We start from the raw sequence: 20503 nt of genomic DNA, 5'->3' as shown, positions 1-20503 counted from the left end.
ACAGCCCACTCACTCCCTTTCCCTTTTTCTCAGCTTGGGAGTCAAATAGTAGCTTGATCTTCTCGAGTTATTTCAAATATTTTCAAATAAACTTTGTTTTCAAATCCTGTAATCTTGAGCAAGGTCATTTTCCCATAGGAATACAGGTAATGTTTAAATCAAAGTAAACATATTTAACAAAACATTTTATTTCTTTTACCTATTTCAAAATATATAGCTAGATTTCAGATGTATAATAGATAATCATATCTATAGACAGACTACTATGTAACAGAATATCCCAACCCACTTTCAATGTTGGCTAGTCAAGAAATTTCCCCCACAATTCTCTGGGGGCAGGTACAAATGCCTATAATGAAGTCTACATATGAACTCCATAGGTACAGAGACAATACCTGTGTTATGCACACCTGAATCCCAAACAATTATCAAATGCTTGGGCTTCACAAAAAATCTAAATATCTGTTTTACACTAACTAATAAAATTAGAACAACCATGACTGAAACAATATAGATTGAAATCCTAATAATCTGAAACAAGTATTTAAATTCACACAGAAAATTTCAAAAAAAAAAATACAACAAACTAAGGTGATGACTATGCTAAGTGTCCTACGTTGATTATTTTCTAATGAAGAAATGAATGCATGGCACAAATTTATATATGTATTAAATGTCAATTAAAAGTGAACTGAATTAAACAAATTTACTTTGAAAGATAATTCCTTCTAATACTGAAATTTAAAATAAAAACCATAAAGGGAGCTGAGAGTGAGAGCCGAAAAGAAAACGTGTACTAACAAATCAGAGATTAGTGTAAGGCACAATTTTTGTACTGCGAAGGATCCTGGGTCTTCCAGCCTTGCATCTGCTGCTCCTTCCTGGTACTTACCAGTCTCCGAGGAGAATCATAAGTACCGAGTTCTGCTATGTGCTCCATGTTTGTACTATTCTCTTTTTTACCCTATTATTCGAGTATTTCCAATGTGGTGGTTCTATATTATTGGCATCTCTTCATTCACATGATAAACTGTCACACCTGGCATGCAGGGGAATGGCTTTAAGAGCCACAGTATGAATTTAAGAACACGACAACATAGGACGTCACATCCATTTCTTTCATTTCCTATGGACTCATAGGACGTTGTGAGGACTAAATAGAAGTACACCTGTAAAAAACACCTGGTGTATAGTGAGCTCACAAAAGTTGTGCACAGTTATAAACTCTGATCAGTGTGGCCATGTACAAGTGGCTTTGCTTTCTTAGTGATAATCGTCTTAAATAGTAGATAACAATTTTTTTCCCACGCACTTATTACCTTGCCGTGAGACAGAGCGTAAAGCAATTCGCAAACTCTATACCACTGGACAGAAACATCACAGTAATCTATGATAATGATAATGGTTTTGTGCCTGGCTCTTTGTGAATCTTACCCTACTAAACTCACTGTTTAATGTGCCATTACCTTGGCTGACGTTTCAAACCATCCTACGAAACCGTGCTCCTTGCAGAACTGGTCCATCTTGAGTCCATTGTTCACAAGCACGTCCTTTCCCTGGTCACATTTGTTGGCCAACAAAACCACCGACACTGGCTTACCATTAGGGAGAGTTAACTTGGAGTCTAAATCATTTTTCCACTTTGCCACTGCTTCAAATGTGGCTGGCCTGGTGACATCAAAGACAATAAATGCTCCCATAGCTTCTCGGTAATAGACTCTTGTCATGTTTCCAAATCTTTCTTGACCTGTCACCAAAAAGAAACAGAATTCAGAAAGTTATTAAAATTAGAATCATAATATACACTACACTAGAGATTCATGGGGCCTGCAAAATGAGCAGAAGATGCAATAGAGAGAACTATTGCTAATCTTTAAAGAGTGGATAAATATACAATTATGTAGTTCTGCTATTTCATCTTTACAGTCAGAAGGAGATCTTTCATTTTAAAGACTGGGATTTTGTTTACTGGGCCTGAGAGATGGCTCAGCAGTTAAAGACTCTTGCTGCTTAGCCTTAAGTCACTCCCCAGATCCTCCATGGTAAATGGAGAAAATAAATTCCCAAAGCTTATTCTCCGACCTTCACAAGTGTGCAATAGTATGTGTGTTTGTGTATTTGTGTGTGTGTGCTTGTGTGTTTACACACAAGCATACAAAATAAGTAAGTAACTTGAAAAATTATGAAATATTTATTGAGAAAGCACAGTGCAGTGTGTAATATACTATAACTCTGCTTATACAGTACCTCAAAACCTGTATGTGACTATTTACTTTAAATTAATTAATGCTGAATAAAATTTAAAATTCATGCTACAAGTCACAGTAGTTAGCTACATTTAAAATGTTCAGTAACTACACATAGTCTTCTTTGAAGTTCAGGGTAAAATGACAGATTAGAAGTTGTGTCTGAGCCTGTTGGTGGTGGTTCACGCCTATAATCCCAGCACTCAGAAGGGAGAGGTAGGTGGATCTCTTTAAGTCGGAGGCCAACCTCGTCACAAAGCAGCTCCTGGACAGCTAGAGCTGTTACACCGAAAAACCTGGTCTCTAAAAGAATATCAAAAAACAAGACAAAACAAAAAACAAACAAATAAAAACAAAACAAGAAGCAATGTCTGTGGAATTGGATAACAAAAAAAAAATGTTACTATAAAAAACAGTTGATTTTGTTCCTGTAAAAGAGAGAGCTATAAAAAACAGAAGAATACTTGGTAGGTTTTTGCCCATAAAGCAATAGCCAAGCCAGCACTCCAGCCAAGACACATGACCTGTATGTACCCTGACAAATTTAGCTGTAGCTGCCTGGGAAGCGGGTTCCTAGGCAACCAACAATGGAAGAGGTAGAGAGAGACAGTCAAGGTTTCAGAAACAAGAGGTTTCAGAAAAAGAGACATAGCTTTCAGCAAAAAGTGGCCAATGTAGAACCAGCTGCAGAGGCAGAGGAAGTGTGTAGAGCTTGTAAAGCCAAGAGGAGCTCAGCACGCTCACACCCACACCTGCCCATTGCCCGGATGAGCTCAATAGCTCACAGGAAGTTGGAAGTGGAATTTAGTGCAATATTCTGATGGGCGCAAGAAAGCTTCAAGCAACACAGACTGGAGATAACATCGTTGAGTGTGGAACCTGAAGTTGAAACTTCTCTACAATCCCCAATCCATACTTCTGCCACTGCTTAGACAAGCTATTGAACTTGGTATGGTATTCAGGAGACTCAATAGAAGGTAAACACGACCAAGCATGTCTTCCAAACTCCTTCACAATCTCAGTCATAGCAAGTTCTGACAAAAAGTACCGTCTTCGAAACATCAGACACAAAGTTGTAAGTTGACAGCAAGTGTCACAGACTGGGAATTATAGAACAAAGGGACTTTAGCCGTACAATTTTTTTCTCACTTACAAGGACAAACTGGCATAACTTGTGTGAATTATTGACACTATAAATCTCCCCTAAATCACCTATGGAGACTGTTTCAAAAGACAATACAAGGTCAAGGAGAAACCACATCTTCTTAACTACACTTATAATGACTTCTGTATCACAGAAGAGCTATTATTATTACAACTTTTATAAATTAATTTTTTGTTATTGTGTTTTAACCTGGGTCTCAGGGATTTTTGTTTTTAATAAGTTTTTTTGACTGTCCTTCCTTCCTCTATACCTATCTAAAATATTTCCTCTGGCAATTCTCATATTTCATATCATTTCCTTCTTATCATTCTATCTTTCTCACTTCCACATTCTCTCCTCACCCCACTCTTAAATATTTCCTCTAAATGCATTACAAAATATAGTCCCTTAGCAAGTATCCTAGAGGCACCGTCTCTGAACTCTATCAGGATTTAAGCAAGAGTACAATTATCTTCTACTGAACATTAAAGTTGAGATTGCCACCATATCTACAACTGTGGTTGGTTACCCTCTACACAGCATTATAAAACATATCCCTAAGTAAAGACATCTCACCAGAGAACTAACATGAAAATGAAAGCAATAAAAAGAATAGGGAAAAAATGAAAACTGGGAATACCTCTCTTTTAACGGAAGCATGGGCCACAAATGCACGAAACCATCCACTCTGACACTTCCATAAGCTGCCAGCTCCTCAGCATCAGAAACCAACTTCCTGTGAGATTTGACTGTTGTAGCACTACAGCAGGGCTACACTCCCAGTCATTATCCTCAGTGTAAAATGAGAAAATTGAGAATTGGAACATGTGTGCAGCTTGCCCATATAAAATAAACGATAAGGTTACAAAATCAGAATTCAAACCTCAGCTACCTGAATCCAAAGCCATGTTATCCATTAACATCAAGTACTGTCAGCTTCTAAGCCACACTCTTGAGCTAACTTGACTCCAGATTTATGTTCTACAAGCAGCCAACTCAATCCAATTTTACAAAGACTTGCTGGATGTCTATAGAATCTGTCTAGTCTCTGGTCTGTGTCCTTACAATGTACCAGTGAACCAGACTCTCCATTAAGGAGTCTACAGTCCATTAGACAAAGAAATAATCTTGGTATTGAAGAAAATCGTTTCCTTTAAAGAATAAAGATTGGTTTGGGAATTAGTTGCAGTCAGCCAGAAGCAGTTTTGCTCTGAAAATCTTCCTAATGAGTATTGGCAAGTTTCTTATACTTTCTCAATTAAGCCCTCCTCATCTGGAAAGCGTCTCTAAGACTATGAAGATCAGCTTTGTGCAGATGGAAGGCATTAACTAAGCACCCAACAGTCAAAATTTCTCTACTATGCTGAAAATATAATAGAAATATGATATAAGTTCTAAAAAACAGTTTTAGATCAGAATTTAAGACAAAAACACTTAGGTACTTCAGCAGAGACAAAAAGTGAGCAAAATCCTATTACCTCTAATTATGTCTGCTAGTGATTTCTGGAGGCAGAGACTAATGAAGGATGGATTCTTATTTTATGAGTCCCAAATCTTTATTTACATGAATCATAAAATTATACAAATCAGAACAAAAAATAGGTATGCATCACTTTCCTTAGAAAGAATAAAATACTAAAAATGCAATGTATTTAGGAAAGTGGATGCCAATATAACATGAAAAAATATTTTAGATAACCTTAGAACACAAGATTTTGTGCTGGTGAATTTTAACATGAAGTAGTGAATGTTTTGTAGGTGATTTTCACATTGCTATTAAAGAAACCATGCTTCCCTAAGTACATCATGGGAAGGGATGGAACTCACCGGCTCTTGCCTTAGTATCTGAGCCTCTGCTAGCAAGTGTGTGCTGGAGAGCAGCATTCCATCAGGACCAGCATGTGACAGGCTGATATTTCTTACTTAGGTTGCACCACAGAGAAAGTTAAAACTGTTTCTCACAGTCATCCAGTCAATGAAGGGAAGAGTAAAACGTTTTTCATATGACACGCAACCTAGAGATGAACTTTCCTTTTTCCCCAGTGACCCCTCCTTTATTCTTTTTTAATGCATGATACAAATAATGACCTCCTTTGATACTGTTCAGGGTGGGGCAGGACATTTCAGGACAAAAAGGAAAGAAGCCTTCTGTGATCATTCAGAACTCTGAGGGCCTCTAGGCTTATTAAGGATGTCTTATGATCTCTCTAGAGAGCTAACCAGATGAAGGGCAGTCACGGGTTCTTCAACAATCTACTTGTCCAGGGGTTTGCAAAGTAGGTGGCTCCCAAGAATGACGACTTTACACTAACATACGGACAAGGATCATATTCAGACCGTGCAAAGAGCAACATATTAGGTTTTCTACCCTGACTGGCATTTTCAAAGGACAATGTGTGTGAAAGAGTGTGAATAAACACATCAGAAACTAGGAGAAGGCAACTTCTCTAGAAAGAAAAGACCTTTGTATGTGGAGGTCATTGGGCCAAGCCACTGGGAAAGTTGGTATTTTTGACATTCCGGAAAGGGGTCACAGGCAGACCAGAGCATTTCTGGCTCTCACATCATATCCTTCCTTTGTCAGGTGACAGCCCTCTCTGCTACTTCGTGGTAAAAGTGGGAATCATGTGACTCTTAGCGAGTGCCTACTTGAAGGTAGAATAGAGACTTGTCTAATCTAGCCTAAGTAAATTTTCTTTAAAGCAAAGCAAAGACTATAATTCAAAACCCATCTCCCACAGCTACTTAACTCTGTGTCACTGAAATGTAGGCCTTCTGGTCATGAGAAGCTTCTTAAGCAAAGAGAGTCATACTTGGATCTTCTACTAAAAATGGCCTGCTTCAGCAGGTGGAGGTCTTCTCTCCTAGCCTCTAAACACACCCCATCATGGTATGGATATGGCTCATGATTCTGCTCCCAGACTGAGGGATATGAAATTGTAAACTCATTTATTTAAGGAGTCAGAAGATATGGGCCTTAACGTTATCACCATTAATCTTAAACAAATCAAGAGAGCCTAAAATGAATATGTCTCTCTCTGAATCTGAGTTGTCTGCTATGGTAAATAAAATTGATAAGGTTGATTGCTAAGGTCCCCTTAGTTGTTCTTTGCTAACATTTAGTCAAGCCTTGACTCTGTTTTCTGTCACCTGAAATGATTCCCTTGGTGTCATAAGCTCAGGCAAAAATATATACAAATGTCACAACCATAATGTGTATTTAATGGTATTTTCACTTAATAGTGGGTGTTCTTCTTGTTGGTTTTCTGGGACAGTGATAAGACACTAATCAAATCAACCCAGAGAAAAGGGGTTTATTTTGCATACACATTCATCTTCAAAGGCAGTCAGGGCGGGAAGGAAAGGCAGGAATGTGGAGTCAGTAACTGAAGCAGAGATCACCGAGAAATGCTGCTTCCCAGCTTGTTTTAAGGCTCTGAATCCACTAGAATTTACAGAATCTGGGCCCACCTGCCCACACTAGGTTAGGCCCACCCACATCAATGAGCAGTTGAGGATCCCTCTTCCTAGGTGATTATAGGCATCTGTCAAGTTGGCAGCTGAAGATAACTATAACAATCGGCACCCAAAATGTTCTCACTAAGAACAGCCAAGCAGTGAGTCTCCCAAACAGGCGTAAAACCTATGTGGAAGCATAGAAGGTTATAGTCTACAAACCATTCATTACTTCATGTCTAATTTCACCAGTACATAATCTTATGTTCAAAATGTATCTGAAATATTTTTTGAGGTTATACTGGCATGCATTTTACTAAATATATTGCATTTTCAGTATTTTATTTTTCAAAGAAAAATGATGTACAACTACTTTTGTTCTGATGTGTCTGTGTATGTGTATAATTTTATGATTCAATGTAAAATAAGGATTGGCTCATAAAATAAAAATGCCCCTTCATCAGTCCCTGCCGCCAGCAGTCACTAGTAGACAAAATTAGAGGCAATAGGATTTTGTTCACATTTTTGCCTCTGCTTAAGTACTTGTAATACTGCTTTGTCTTAAACTTTGATCCAAATCTCTATTTTTAGAACCTATATCATATTTTTATTAAGTTTTAAACATACTAAAGAAACTTTGACCATCATGTTTCAGCTACTTTTACAAATTATCTCACTTCTTTCCAAATGTTCTATGGCCCAGTCCTATTTGAAAATTCATCTTCCTAAGAACCTTAGGCAGCTTTTATGTGAGCATCAGGGATTTGAACTTGGGTCCTCACATTTACACAGCAATCATTCTTCCTCTTTGAACCATCTCCCCAAACCCACATCATCGTCTTATCCTCCATCACGTTTACCTATTATGATGTGTATTCATGCTTCTGCCTCACTCGCGGCCCTGAAATTTTTAGGGAGCAGGTAAGGATGTGTTGGTGTTGTAAAGCCTGAGGACCATTTCTTTCTCTTTTGGATACAGATAGAGCACCAGATACAATGATGAAAATAAATTGCATTTAAAGTTTCATTATTTTTTTTACAATACATCGATATATATTCACAAGCCACTAGTACATGCTGGCATTCCTACTCTGTAATTGACTGTCATTTCTATTCAATAATAAGTGTTCATTGGAGGAGAAAAATGAACTTTATTCTAACAAGGTCTGGTGTAGGAGGTCCTTCTTTCTATATGAAAGAAGAAACTGCCTTGGCCTTGATAGGGCAGAACTTAGGTAGGCGGGGTAAAGGGGGAGATGGTCGTGGGGGGAACAGAACTGAATGCTGGGAGGTAGAAGGACAAAGAAGCCATGGATCCTCCACCTGAGACGGATGCCAGTTAGAATCTCCGGTAAGCCACTGCCATGTGGTGACACACAGATTAATGGAGATGGGTTAAACTAATATGTAAGAGTTAGCCAATGTGTTTTAATGAATACAATTTCTGTGTGATTATTGTGGATTATTTCAGGGCTAAGCTAGCCAGGCGGTCGGGACGAACAAGCAAGTCTCCTCCTACAAAGGTTGTGTACATGTCTGCATTTATATGACTAGTATATGAAAAGTAGGAAAACAACATCAAATCAAAAGTAAATATAGCTATTTCACAATTCTCTGAAAGAAAAATAATCCAATTATGTAGTTACTGGTGAAGTGAGAAAAACACTAAGCTGTTAATAGAGTAATCTTGTTCTGAAGGCTTGAGGAAACCCATGTATTTCAATAGATAGCATCTTATGAAGGTTTTCTTGTTTTTAGGTGCCTCAGTGATCATCTGGGGGTAGATTTTAACGTATTCACTCCTCACTATTTTCCCCTGAGATGCCAGTGACAGAAAAAAAACTAGATTTTTTCCTCATTTAGGCATAGATTATACTTAGTAACAAACTTCTATAATCACCCCTGAAACCTACCAACTGACCCACAACCATGATCAAATTTCCATCACCCCCATGACCAGCTTTGAACTCTGTATGGTTCACATACTGAGTGAAAAAGAAACACTATGTTGTGATTGGATTAGAAGACTCTCCGAAAAAGGCTCAAGTACTGAAAGCCTGAGCTTTACTTTAGCTGTGGGGACCAGATCATGAAAATACTGGTTTCATATAGCCAACACCAGAGATGGGATGTGGCTGGAAGACTGGAAGAAATAAATCACCTTGTCTGTGGCAGTTTGCTCGCTCTCTCTCTCTCTCTCTCTCTCTCTCTCTCTCTCTCTCTCTCTCTGTGTGTGTGTGTGTGTTTTGAATAAGAATGTCCTCCATAGGTTCATAAATTTGAATGCTAAATTATCAGGGAATAGCACTATTCAAGAAAAATTAGCAAATATGGCCTTGTTGGAGCAGATGTAGCCTTGTTGGAGGAGTGGTGGTCTTGTTGGAGGAAGTGTGTCACTGGAGGTGGGCTTTGAGATTTCAAAAGCACATGCCAGGACCGGCCTTTCTCTTGTGGATAAGGATGTAGAGCCCTTAACTACTTCTCCAATGCCAAGCCATGCTCTCAGTCATGATAATGGACTCTAAAGTGTAAGCATCTTCACAGCAGTGGAAGAGTGGCTAAAACGTGTGTGTGCATGTTTGTGTGTGTGTGTGTTGTTATGTTGTTGGAGTAGGTGTGGCCTTGTGGGAGGAATTGTGACCAAGTTGGAGGAAATATGTCATTATGGGTGGGCTTTGAGGTCTCATATTTATATCACACACACACACACACACACACGTATGTCTTATCTTTTCCATATCTTTCTTTCTTATGTGCAATGAGATAAGATAAACCTTATTACTTTATTAAGATTTTCCCCTTCAGGTAGTTTTTCATAGTGCCAGAAAAGCTAGCTAATAGCCTTAACCCCTTAGTTCCCTCCCAACAGACAAGTGTAGGATTACCATGGCTTAAACATGCCTATCTTGTCATTGTCATTCCACTTGAACTGGAATAAACAAACTATCTCCATCAGGCAACAACAAAGAAACAAACAAAAAACTTTAACGCTTGTGATTTTCTAGGAATTGTTTTAGCAATTAGAATAAAATTTTTTTGAGTCCATGGTGATTATCATTCCACTGGTGAGAGGTAGACAACAAATTTTTTAAAACAAATAAGATTGAAAGAATACTATTTACGTGCTTTTTATTAAAAAAAAGTTATGGAAAAAAATGAATCAGGAAAAGAGAAAAACATATTCTGAGGGAGGGGGCGGAATTTTAAAAGTTGTGTAAGGAACTACCCAGTAAATGGATATAATTTGAGCAAAGACCAAAAGACTAAAGTAAGAAATTACATGAATATTTTGTAGGTTTAAACTGAGGGATTGCCTGGCACAGAGATAAACAAAATCAGGTCAGTCTGCCAAGTCTTTGGGGAATAGTAAGGGGATTGAGTGGGATAGCAAAGACTGCACATGGGTCAGAGTAGACTGGGATAAAACAGAGATTAGAATGTCCAAAGTATAAACAGTTTGGTGCCATTGTATTGATTTTGTCTTTAGCTCTAGGCAAGATATGAAAATACTGAAGGAATATAAGTAGGTGAGAAATCACGAATTACTAACACTGATGTATCGAGAAATGATTCGTGGCAGTAAAGATAGAACTGGAGATACCAGTTTAGGAAGGTTTTACAACAACTAGCAAGAGAGTATTATTTGAATTAAATTAATAGTTTTGAAGATGGTTTGTTTCCTGGATTAAACTGGAGATGGACATAGCAGAGGAATTGTGCAGGGGATGATTCAAGCATGACTCCTAGAGCCTCAAAGACAACATGACTCTACTATAGATGGGAAGGAGAGGATCTCATCAGGCAGAGGTCTGATGTGTGAGACTCTGTGGCAGAAAGTAGGTCAGGATTCTGACATGTTACAGTTGGTACTTCTGTTATGAAATATGTTACAAAGATAGTTGGCTATATGGTCAGAAGTTCCAGGATGTGGTCAGGGCTGTAGAATTAACCTATTCTCCTTTTAATTTCTGTGCACTACTTCCAAATTCTCTTTCCATGGCACTGTGTCTCACATCAACACTTGGAGAGATTCATGGGCCTAGAGCCTCGAGTTAAGGTACAAAATGAGGAATTAGACTGTAAGAGGCTCTAAGTGTGCGCTCCTAATCGGTTTACGTAGCATAATGAAACCAACAATACAGGAACTCCAAGCAATGAAGTGACTATTAAATTTGTGAGAGGGAACCCCAGCAAGGAAAGGAGTAGACCGAATAAAGTGGAGTCTTAGATCTTGTGTTTACGTACTACTCTGCTAAACTGTTGCTAAAGATCCTCTCCTGCCTGTAACAAAACCACACAGGCTCTTTCAATCTCTTTAGATTCCCTGCAAACAACGTCTCTTATTCCAGTCTCTTGGTAGTTAACATTCCTTGAATCTATCCATCGAGAATAAACAAGTCATCTGTCACATATTTAACTGAGCTAAAACATACAAGATAATATGACTCCATAAAAAATGTTCTTAATTTTTAAATCTTATGATTCTATTCATTAAAATCAGTAAGCACCAACAATTTCTAATTGAAAACTTTTTTTGCTCTAAAACAACACCTGAAATGTGTTCACAAAATAATAAGCTCAACACATCCAATGGAAAACAATCTTAGAATTACTTGGCATTTGAAATAGTATCTCTAACTAGCCTTTAAGGACAATTTAATACATAACATATAAAAATATCCTCTTATTTCCTAAATCTTCACTCCTGAAGGATTCCTAGATTCCTTTAGAATACCTATTCCCCAAAACACATGCCAGAAATGCTCTAATAAGCCCCCAGGAAACCCATGTGATATTTTAAAATCTTGTGGCAAATACAGTAGTATTTATGGTTAAGCAGATATATCAGACACTGTTAACTTAGGGTAGTTCAATTTTGGAAATCAGAAAGCAAGAATCATGCAAAGAATCAATATGAACAGGCAATGAGGGTAGTGGGGCCACTCTGTTTAAACCTTTTAAGAGACCATTCCATAAACAAGGACACACATATTCCTATACTGTAGCTTTTAAAAATCTAATAATCATTTTCTCTTGTAAATTATATTGCTTTTTTTAGTGGATAATTATTTGTCAGAAGACACATTTTTGTGTTTGTGTATAGCAAAGCCTCATGTACTCCAGACTGGCCTTGAACTTGCTATATAGCCCAGGATGACCTTTAAGTTTTGATCTTTCTGTCACCAATCTGGAGTGCTGAGATTCCAGGCAAATATCACCATGCCTGGTTATACATACTGCTGGAGATCCAAGTTTGTGTGTTAGGTAAGCACTCTACCGACTGAGTTAATCCCTAGCCCTTAAACATATGCTTACTAAGTAAGTTGGTGTTAACTTTTCTGAGAACAGAATCTTTAGGCATTTTTTTTTTTTTTGTCTGAGGGCATAATAAGACATTATTCTGACACCCAGAATTTGGTGAATTTGGTGTGAGATTTTCTGCCTTAGCCTCCAGAGACTACTCTATTTCTCTTACATATAGAACACACATACATCACTATATACCCACAGAGAGACCCTCCTGTCACTAGAGGAGCTAGTTATTATTCGGGTCCCACACAGCTATTCTTAATTTTGTTTCTTAAATGAGAGACTTCTGCCCCTCAGGCCCTGTAGCTTTTCAGCCTAAATGTCATGTTTGAGGATGGTTGTTATTAAGCCCAGTCACCCATAAGCTTCCTTCGGTGATGAAATGTAAAGAATCGAGCTTACCTTACAGGAGAAATTTTAACAGTCTCTGAGTTGCAAAGCTATCGCATCATGGCATCATCTACTGGGAAGCATTACCACAGACTAGCTAGAAAATGGGAGCGGTAGCCAGATACATCACAGAGTGGAACTCAGCAGCGCTCCTTATCTGTATGCCTTTCAAAAAGTTCTATGTGTTTGTCATTTTTATAGCCCAAATAAGCAGAGTTTTCTTATCTCTGTGTAATAGTGGTGACCAGATCAACTCACTGTGAGCAATAAATGTAATGATGCATATACCTATAATATGCCCGACCTTCAATAAATAGAGCTATTAACAACACATCATATTGCAGAGGAGAGCAGCTGTCTCGTCAAGGACTTCGAATCAATTTGTTTTGAACTTTGCCCTACGAATTAGACAGAAATCTTTTGGCATCCCCCTTACAGTATAAATATTTCATCTATATTAGACTTAGGAAGGAAACAAGAAAGTTCATCATGCTTCCTGGGAGAGCAGCTTTATGCAAGATCGGTAGACAAATCAGAAGTTCAATCTGAGTATAAATATAGGGTTAACTAAAGCACATGATAGTGCACACTACGAAAACTACAGAATCAGGGATAAAGATGACGAAGCACTTAAAGTTCTTCAGTCTTCTTAAATTCAAGATCCTCTGCCTCAAAAACATTAGGACCTTGCTTGATTGTCCTCTGGGATGACAGAATTTGGAAGCACGTGGGAGGTGGGCGCACTTGTGGGAGATTTTCTTGATTATGTTAAATGACATGGGAAGAGCCATCTTAGCTGTGTGTATAGCTGCACTGTTTAAAATGAAGAAAGCAAGCCAAGCGCTAACATGCATGCATTCAGTGTTCTTTGCTTTCTGACTATAAATATGACACTTCGGGCTTTTGCTGTCTTGATTTCCCCGCCTTGGCGAATTGTGAGCTAGGAGAAACCCCTTTCTCCCTTACATTGCTTTCATTAGAACATTTTATTACAATAAGAAAAGTCACTAGATCACCCTTCTCTTTCTCTATTTCTTTGATGATCAGTTAATTAAATTGTATACCAAATAACTCATGACCAAGTCTTCTAAAACTTGCAAAGGATATCTACAAGATAAAAATAACTTTTATGCAAGTCTTGGTGAGAGAAGTATCACAGAGCAATAAAACAAAGTCACATGAGATTAAAAGAGGAAGAAGCTTCTACTGACAGGAAACAATTGGGGGGTTTACATGGGGGTGTGACTTTTCAAATGAGTCAAATATTAGCAAGGACTATGACATGTGAAGACAAAGAAAAGATCACATGAATTCTGTGACAAAATAAGACAGAATAGAGACAATAAATATTAGACCAAACAGGGATTGCCAAGGAGTTAAAATGACTGAAATATAAATCACAATGGATAGTGGTTAGGATAGTTTTCATTTTTAGATTGCTGTTAAAGTGCCTGATTCTGTAGCTCCATGGTTTATCCCTTGCAGAGTCTTCATGAGGTTCTGAGTTCAATTCCCCAGAACTACAGAAAAAAGATGTATTGCTAACAACTGAACTGTGGATCCCTCTTGCCTATCCAAATCCATGACCTTTGAATCTCAGTGCTTAAGATAACATCAGACATCTAAGGTTAAAAAAGGTTTTAATTCTCCAGACCACACCAATAATAAACACGGAATTAGTTCTATCATTACTAAATTCTATGAGCTGAAGAATCGAATGCTACTCCCTTCGAAATAACAGCTGCCTCATCTCTAAAAGGACTGGGATGGTTTAGATGAATACTGACAAGATGATGTGACTTAATAAAACTAATTTTTACAAGTTATTGCTCCATTTAATGTACTGAAAAAATTACAAAGAAGATAGTTTTCCACTTGGCCTTCAAACGAGTGACATTTTACTGCAAATTTTAGAGATTTTAATAAATGAAGACTCACAGCTTTTACAATCATAGTCAAGTGCATTAACCAGTTTTTGTGTTTCCTGCACAATATTGAAAGTTCTCCATCTCTGCTTACTGTACCCTCTGTTTAACGGCAAGCACACAACATGCTATTCCACATAGAGATCTGGAAACCTATAATTATCCAGGATAGAGACAAGGTAAGAAATTCCCCTGCAGAAATGGGTCCATCCTTAAACTCAGTTTTGTTTTACTTGACATACTTATTTTCAAAAGATAGCTTTTTCTATACATCTATTTCTCTTGCCAAGACACTTAAAACTTATAAAATTCATTAGATAAGTTATTTTAGATATGAATACTAAGGAAATAGCCTGATTTAAACCCTTCATTCAGTTGAGTTCACAAGATGAGAGTTTGAAAACTATAAAGCAGCCTACCATGGTGATCCAAGTGAGTGAGAAAAGGCAGTGTAGTTGGAATGGAAATGCTGTTCTCATAAGTGGGTCTTCTTAGAGGCAGCTGTCATGTGGAAGAGTGCAGCAATGAACTTCTCCATGCTGAAGCACTCTGTCTGCAAATGCGATGTTTTATACTGTATTTGTTGAACTTGGACTTGGGTCTTCTGATGACTAGCAGACTCAGTCACGTTATACACACACACACACACACACAACACACTTCAGTTAGACAAATACACTATTTCCGTCCTTCTGTGAACAAGTCCCTGGCTTCTTTGATTTTTGATCTTCATTAGGATAAAATGAGTTTGATACTATTTTCTCTATAAACATCAGATCAATCAAGAAACGTATGTGAAAACAGTTTATGATAGTGACAAGTTACATAATAAGAATAAAGATGGCAACGTGTCTCGTGTGTGTCAGCAATGCTCATGAACTAACTCAGTTATTTCTTTTATAACAACTCTAACAGATACAAGTTCTGTTGCCCTCATTTTACAGACAAGGCAGAGGATATAAAACTTGTATGCCAAAACGCTGTCAATTAACTTAGTTAAGAAAACTATCATGTATTACTGAAGGCAAAGTCAGGTTATGATATTAAAGTTGGTAGAGCCTAAAAGAGAGTATCTTCCAAATGTGGTATCACAGACAAATAAAATAGTTGCTATTCTATAGCTGGAACACCTGAGGTCTCATAAGATTTCATAACTTGACCAATATCAGTATTACATTTTCACGATATATAATTCCTACTTCTTCAGTCTAACGCTCTCCCAACTGAGCTATTTCGGCGGCCTATAATTCCTGCTTCTTATAGAATGTATCTGAAACGCTTACTATTAAATCAGAGTAAGTAGAGCAAAGCTGCTAGAGAAGGTGGGGAGGGAAGTGTTCAACAGCCATGTGTTAAATTCTGACATGATCATATAGCCAGCTATTTTACTAGGAAATTACAGGTTTTTGGACAACCAGAAGAACAGGTGCTTAAGGGATGGTAGCTGCTAGATCTGCAATTGTCTCAATTCCTGAAGTTGTGTCCCATAGTACATTAGCTCTTAGGAGAGAATTATCCACTTCTCTGAATGCACTAATGTGGCAATTGCTGGTATCACAATTATCCAGAGTAGTAAGGGCAGAAGCCTCAAGTGTAAACCATATATATGGAGGAATATAAATTCATGTCTTAGCCAATGATGGAATTTTCAAAAAGAAAAATTTCATTCATTTGTTTCCATTTCTCCATACTGGTATATAATAATATCCAGAAAAATTATAGGGAGAAAAAAAGGATTATCTATCACCTAAAGAGAGGGAAAGGTGGAGAACAAACAGGAGGAGCTGGGGAGGGACAAGTGTTAAATAAAAGCAAATAAAACATAAAAGATTCTACCTAGGCAAAAATAAATAAATAAAATTGTAATAGCCTAATATCCTATAGGGAAAGAGTAAGTCTTTTCCATTTCATCAAGGGTGTCAAGGTTGAAGATGAAGCTCAGTGGGCAAAGTACTTACCTACCATGCACAAGGTCCTTAATTTTATTCCCAATATTACAAATCTGAATATGATGGCATTGCATGTAATCTCAGCACTTGGGTAGTATAAGAAGAGCAGAAATTTAAATCATCTTTGGCCTCACAGTGAGTTCAAGTGTAACCTGAGCTACATTGTCTGAGCAACACAATAAAACAAGGAAAAGGACCTAAGAAATGGCTCAGCATTAGGAGCCCTGTCTGCTCTTGCAGAAGGCCCACCTGAATTCAATTCCCAACACCCACTTCATAGCTCAAAACTATCTGTAACTCTAATTATAGAGGATCCAGTGCTCCCTTTTGTCTTCTATAAGCACAGCACATATGTAGTGCACAGACATATATGCCGACAAAACACCCATACACACAAAATAATGTTTTAGCTTTTAAGTTAAAAGAAAAGAACTTGAACATTTTCAAAACTTGTTTCACTACTAGCCATTCTTTATAGACACACATAATAGCTAAGAAGAATAGAATGACATTCCGTGACCTGAGTGTACTAGAAGGCATACTAACCTAACTCGAGTCTGAGTGGAGAGTGGAGGGCAGATTTCACATCACCTTAAAACCCACAAGTCCCCAAATACTGTGAAACATTTGTGTTCCAACCATCCTATTCCCGCCCCCCCCCCATTACCTAGCTTTTACCTAAAAAAGCTTTCAACCTCTAACTCAGCAGTTCCAGGGCCTTTGAGTTTGAGGCTATCAAAGAAAGAGTGAACTGGGCATTACCGCAAGTCTGAATGCCATTCTGTCTGCCAAATGGATCTCAGATCCTTCCGATTTCCTACTTGCACAGACTTCTATGATTATAGCCTTCACAACCTTGGTCTGAAACTATGCCTTGGAAAAGCTTTCTCAAGTCTGGGAGTTAAATTGCTCAAATTGTTCCTGACAGCAAGCTTGGAACTTAAGTTGCTTTATGCTGCAAAATGGGTGAGACTCAAAAGTAATACTGGCGCTTGAGGATGGGATATATGTGCAACATAGGAACTGAATCTTATTAGGATTTAATTGCTACATGTATGCCATGTTCCTCTTATTTAATATGTATAATTGTTCAAATAGTGGTAACTTAATAAGCTCCTGGATAGTAAGCATTTTTGTCTTTACTTTGAACTTTTGGTTATTCTTCTCTTATTTGGTGGAATAAAACATATTCCCTGTTAATAGATAAGAAAAATGATACAACGATGTTGGTGGATTTGCCAATAACCACACAATACATACGACAAAAAGTGAGATTCAGAAAGAGGTATTCTACTCTGGAGGTATCCCATTCTAGAATTTAAGCTGAGAATCTTTACACCTTTCTCTTCCTCCAATTTAGACGAGGAAACTAAAACTCACAGATGTTTAACAAGACTGAAGACATAATGCTACTTGGACTTGAAATTGGTGCTAGTGACAGCAACATCTTTTAAACAGTAAGCTATTCTAAACTGTGATCCTGGAAACGACGGTGCTGTCAGAAGACAATTCAGACACTAAAACATGCAGCAACAGAGCACACAGACCACGGATGAAAACTTCTAAAGACTCTAGGTGATGCCTCTTCAAGTCTCCAATAACTCACGTTTCCCTAAACCTACTGAAGATCCAAACCATGAACCTGTCTACCTAGCCTTTATCATAAGACCTGGCAAAGCTCATGGTTACAGAAGACTAAGGGTCTCGAGACCAGAAACATCCTTTCAGGAATTTTTCTCCTCTGGTTCTCATTTCAAGTCATGACAAAATGCTTGCAGTCAGATGTATTAGTGGAAAGGAACATATTTTCTGAAAAATAATTGCTTATTTTAGATCCAGCTCTTAGCATGCGGCTCTTAGTGCCTCACACCATGAACAGAGACTAAAGAGGGCTGTCTGAAGTGGACAGTAGAGAACTCATCAGAGTTCCAAACTGCTTAAGCAGGAAGGTTCTGAGCCATTACTGCCTAAGCCCTGGCAGGTTAATACGGATGCTACTGATCAGGTAAGTGACTAAGTTTCTAGAATAAGAGGCCAGGCACGCCCAGGTTACAAGCAGACAAGTCGGACTCACTTTTGGGGAGGAGGGTTCTAGACAAGGTTTCTCTGTAGCTTTGGTGCCTGTCCTGGAACTAGCTCTTTTCGACCAGGCTGGCCAGGAACTCACAGAGATCCGCCTGCCTCTGCCTCTGCCTCCCTAGTGCTGGGATTAAAGGCGCACCACTGCAACCTCAGTTTTCACCGTGCCTAAGAGCTGGTATACCTGGTGGCCAAATTCTGATCTCAAAAACCATAAAAACATTTATCATAGTTTCGATTTCTCAAAGAATATACCAGGATCAAATTAAGAAATCTTAAAGCAAATGCCACAAACATTGTCACAACCCCCACCCCGCTTCACCCCCTTCTCCGCCACTGGGGAGGCAGTGGCTGGTGGATCTCTATGAGTTCAAGGTCAGTTTGGTCTACATAACGATTTCCAGGACAGCCAGAGGTAGGTGGTGAGACCCTGTCTCGAAAAAAAAACAGTTGTCCTAAAACACATGCAGTCTCCTTTCTAAGAGAGACTATGGAAAGAGAGCGAGAGATAGGGATGGAGAAGACAGGAGAGATAAGGAAAGAGATAGCTTGTTCTAGATGTATACGAAATCAACTTTCTCAAGCTTTCTTGGCTGAAGAGCTGACCATAGTAGTGAAATTTGGAATAAACTAAATTCCTAAGACTCGAGATTGCGTAAACAAGAGTTAACCTGAGACAGCCCTGTTCCCTCTTAAGTTTCCTAGGGGCTTCCCCTCTGCAGGCCAGAATGAAGGCCACGTGGGCCTTCTCTGGGCCCAGTCGGGGCTACTTGTATCCAGAAAGGGACTAGAAGGCAAACGGAATGCCACTATAGTCTGGGTCCGGCCCACAGACTGCTCTGTACCCGGGAATCCCAGGAGAAAGTGGAAGAACCAGCTTGAGCCATGGCCACAGAACACCCAGTGAGAGCAAAGTTACTTGAAGTTGCCACTAGAGTTCGGGAAGAATCCAACAGAAACAACGGACAAAAACATGCAAACACTTTCTTTTCTTTGAAAATAGGCTTCCAAGTCACTAGTCCAAGTTTCCTAGAGTGGACCACACTGGTGATTGGATCTCCTGCTTGGTCGCACTCCAGGGTCCCGGGACTGGAAAGGAGCTAAAAAGTCACTCTCTGCTTCCCAATCCCTCCGCTTTGCTCGCGCTGCTCAGAGCGCTCACCTGCAATGTCCCAGAGTTGCAAGCGCACCACAGTCTCCGGGTCCCAGTGGAGCACCTTCAACGCGAAATCCACACCAATGGTGGCCCGATAGTGCGAGGAGAAGTTCTGGTGCACGTAGCGCTTGATGATGCTGGTTTTGCCCACACCCAGGTCGCCGATCACCAGCAGCTTGTACAGGTGCTCCTTGTGCGGGGCCTGCATCCTGGAGGCCCGCCGGTCTTGCAGAGCCTGGAACCTGCCTGGGAAGCGCAACCGGGGCTAGGGTGCAGGACGGAGACCCAAGAGCTGTGTGGGCGCGAAGGCCGGCGGGCGTGCTGGTGCAGGCTGGGGAGCTGGGGCGGAACTCCTCCCCCGGGGTTAATCCTCCTTCCTACACTGCCGTCTCCAAAGTGGGAGGAGACAGGAGCGACTCCCGGGACTAGAAGCTAAAGGACCTGAGTGCCATTGCCAGTTCCAGCTCTTATTTGCCTACTGCTCCACACCTTTCGCAGAGGTTTTTCTCGCCTTTCGTCCAGGGCACAAACTTGTGAGCGGTGGGATTTGTTTTCCATATTCTGCCAGCGAAAGAACTGCGTGTCAAAAAGTACCCAGGGCTTCCGAAGTTACAGAGCCCTGCTGCCACCCACACTGTGGTGTGAGTTTAAGAAGGCCTTGAGAAATACCAAAGCAATAGGCTCAATTCTTCCTTTTGGGTTGAGCCCTGCCTCTGGAGTTGAATGGCATCAATCAAACCCATTGAGCCCCTTAGCCTGGTCGACTGTAAAATCGTAATGCTCTTGGCACCTTTTCACCTATTAAACTGTTAATGACCTTAATGCCTGCCCCCCCAGATGAATGCTGA

At 39.3% G+C, this 20503-nt stretch overlaps 1 protein-coding gene across 1 annotated transcript in view; it reads right to left on the bottom strand.

Moving 5' to 3' along the window:
* Rab38 (RAB38, member RAS oncogene family) overlaps positions 1 to 19974 on the bottom strand; it is a 52582-nt gene extending 32608 nt beyond the window's left edge. The window contains exons 1-2 of the mRNA XM_057756426.1: positions 19662 to 19974; positions 1467 to 1747 (exon numbers count right to left, since the gene is read on the bottom strand). Coding sequence (XP_057612409.1) covers positions 1467 to 1747; positions 19662 to 19863 — 483 coding nt within the window. The 5' untranslated portion in view covers positions 19864 to 19974. The remainder of the gene's footprint in view (positions 1 to 1466; positions 1748 to 19661) is intronic.
* Between the last annotated feature and the right edge of the window lie 529 nt (positions 19975 to 20503).

This window comes from Chionomys nivalis, chromosome 23 (genome assembly GCF_950005125.1).
Source record: "Chionomys nivalis chromosome 23, mChiNiv1.1, whole genome shotgun sequence".
Lineage (NCBI taxonomy): Eukaryota > Metazoa > Chordata > Mammalia > Rodentia > Cricetidae > Chionomys > Chionomys nivalis.
This window is presented reverse-complemented; position numbering and strand designations above follow the sequence as displayed.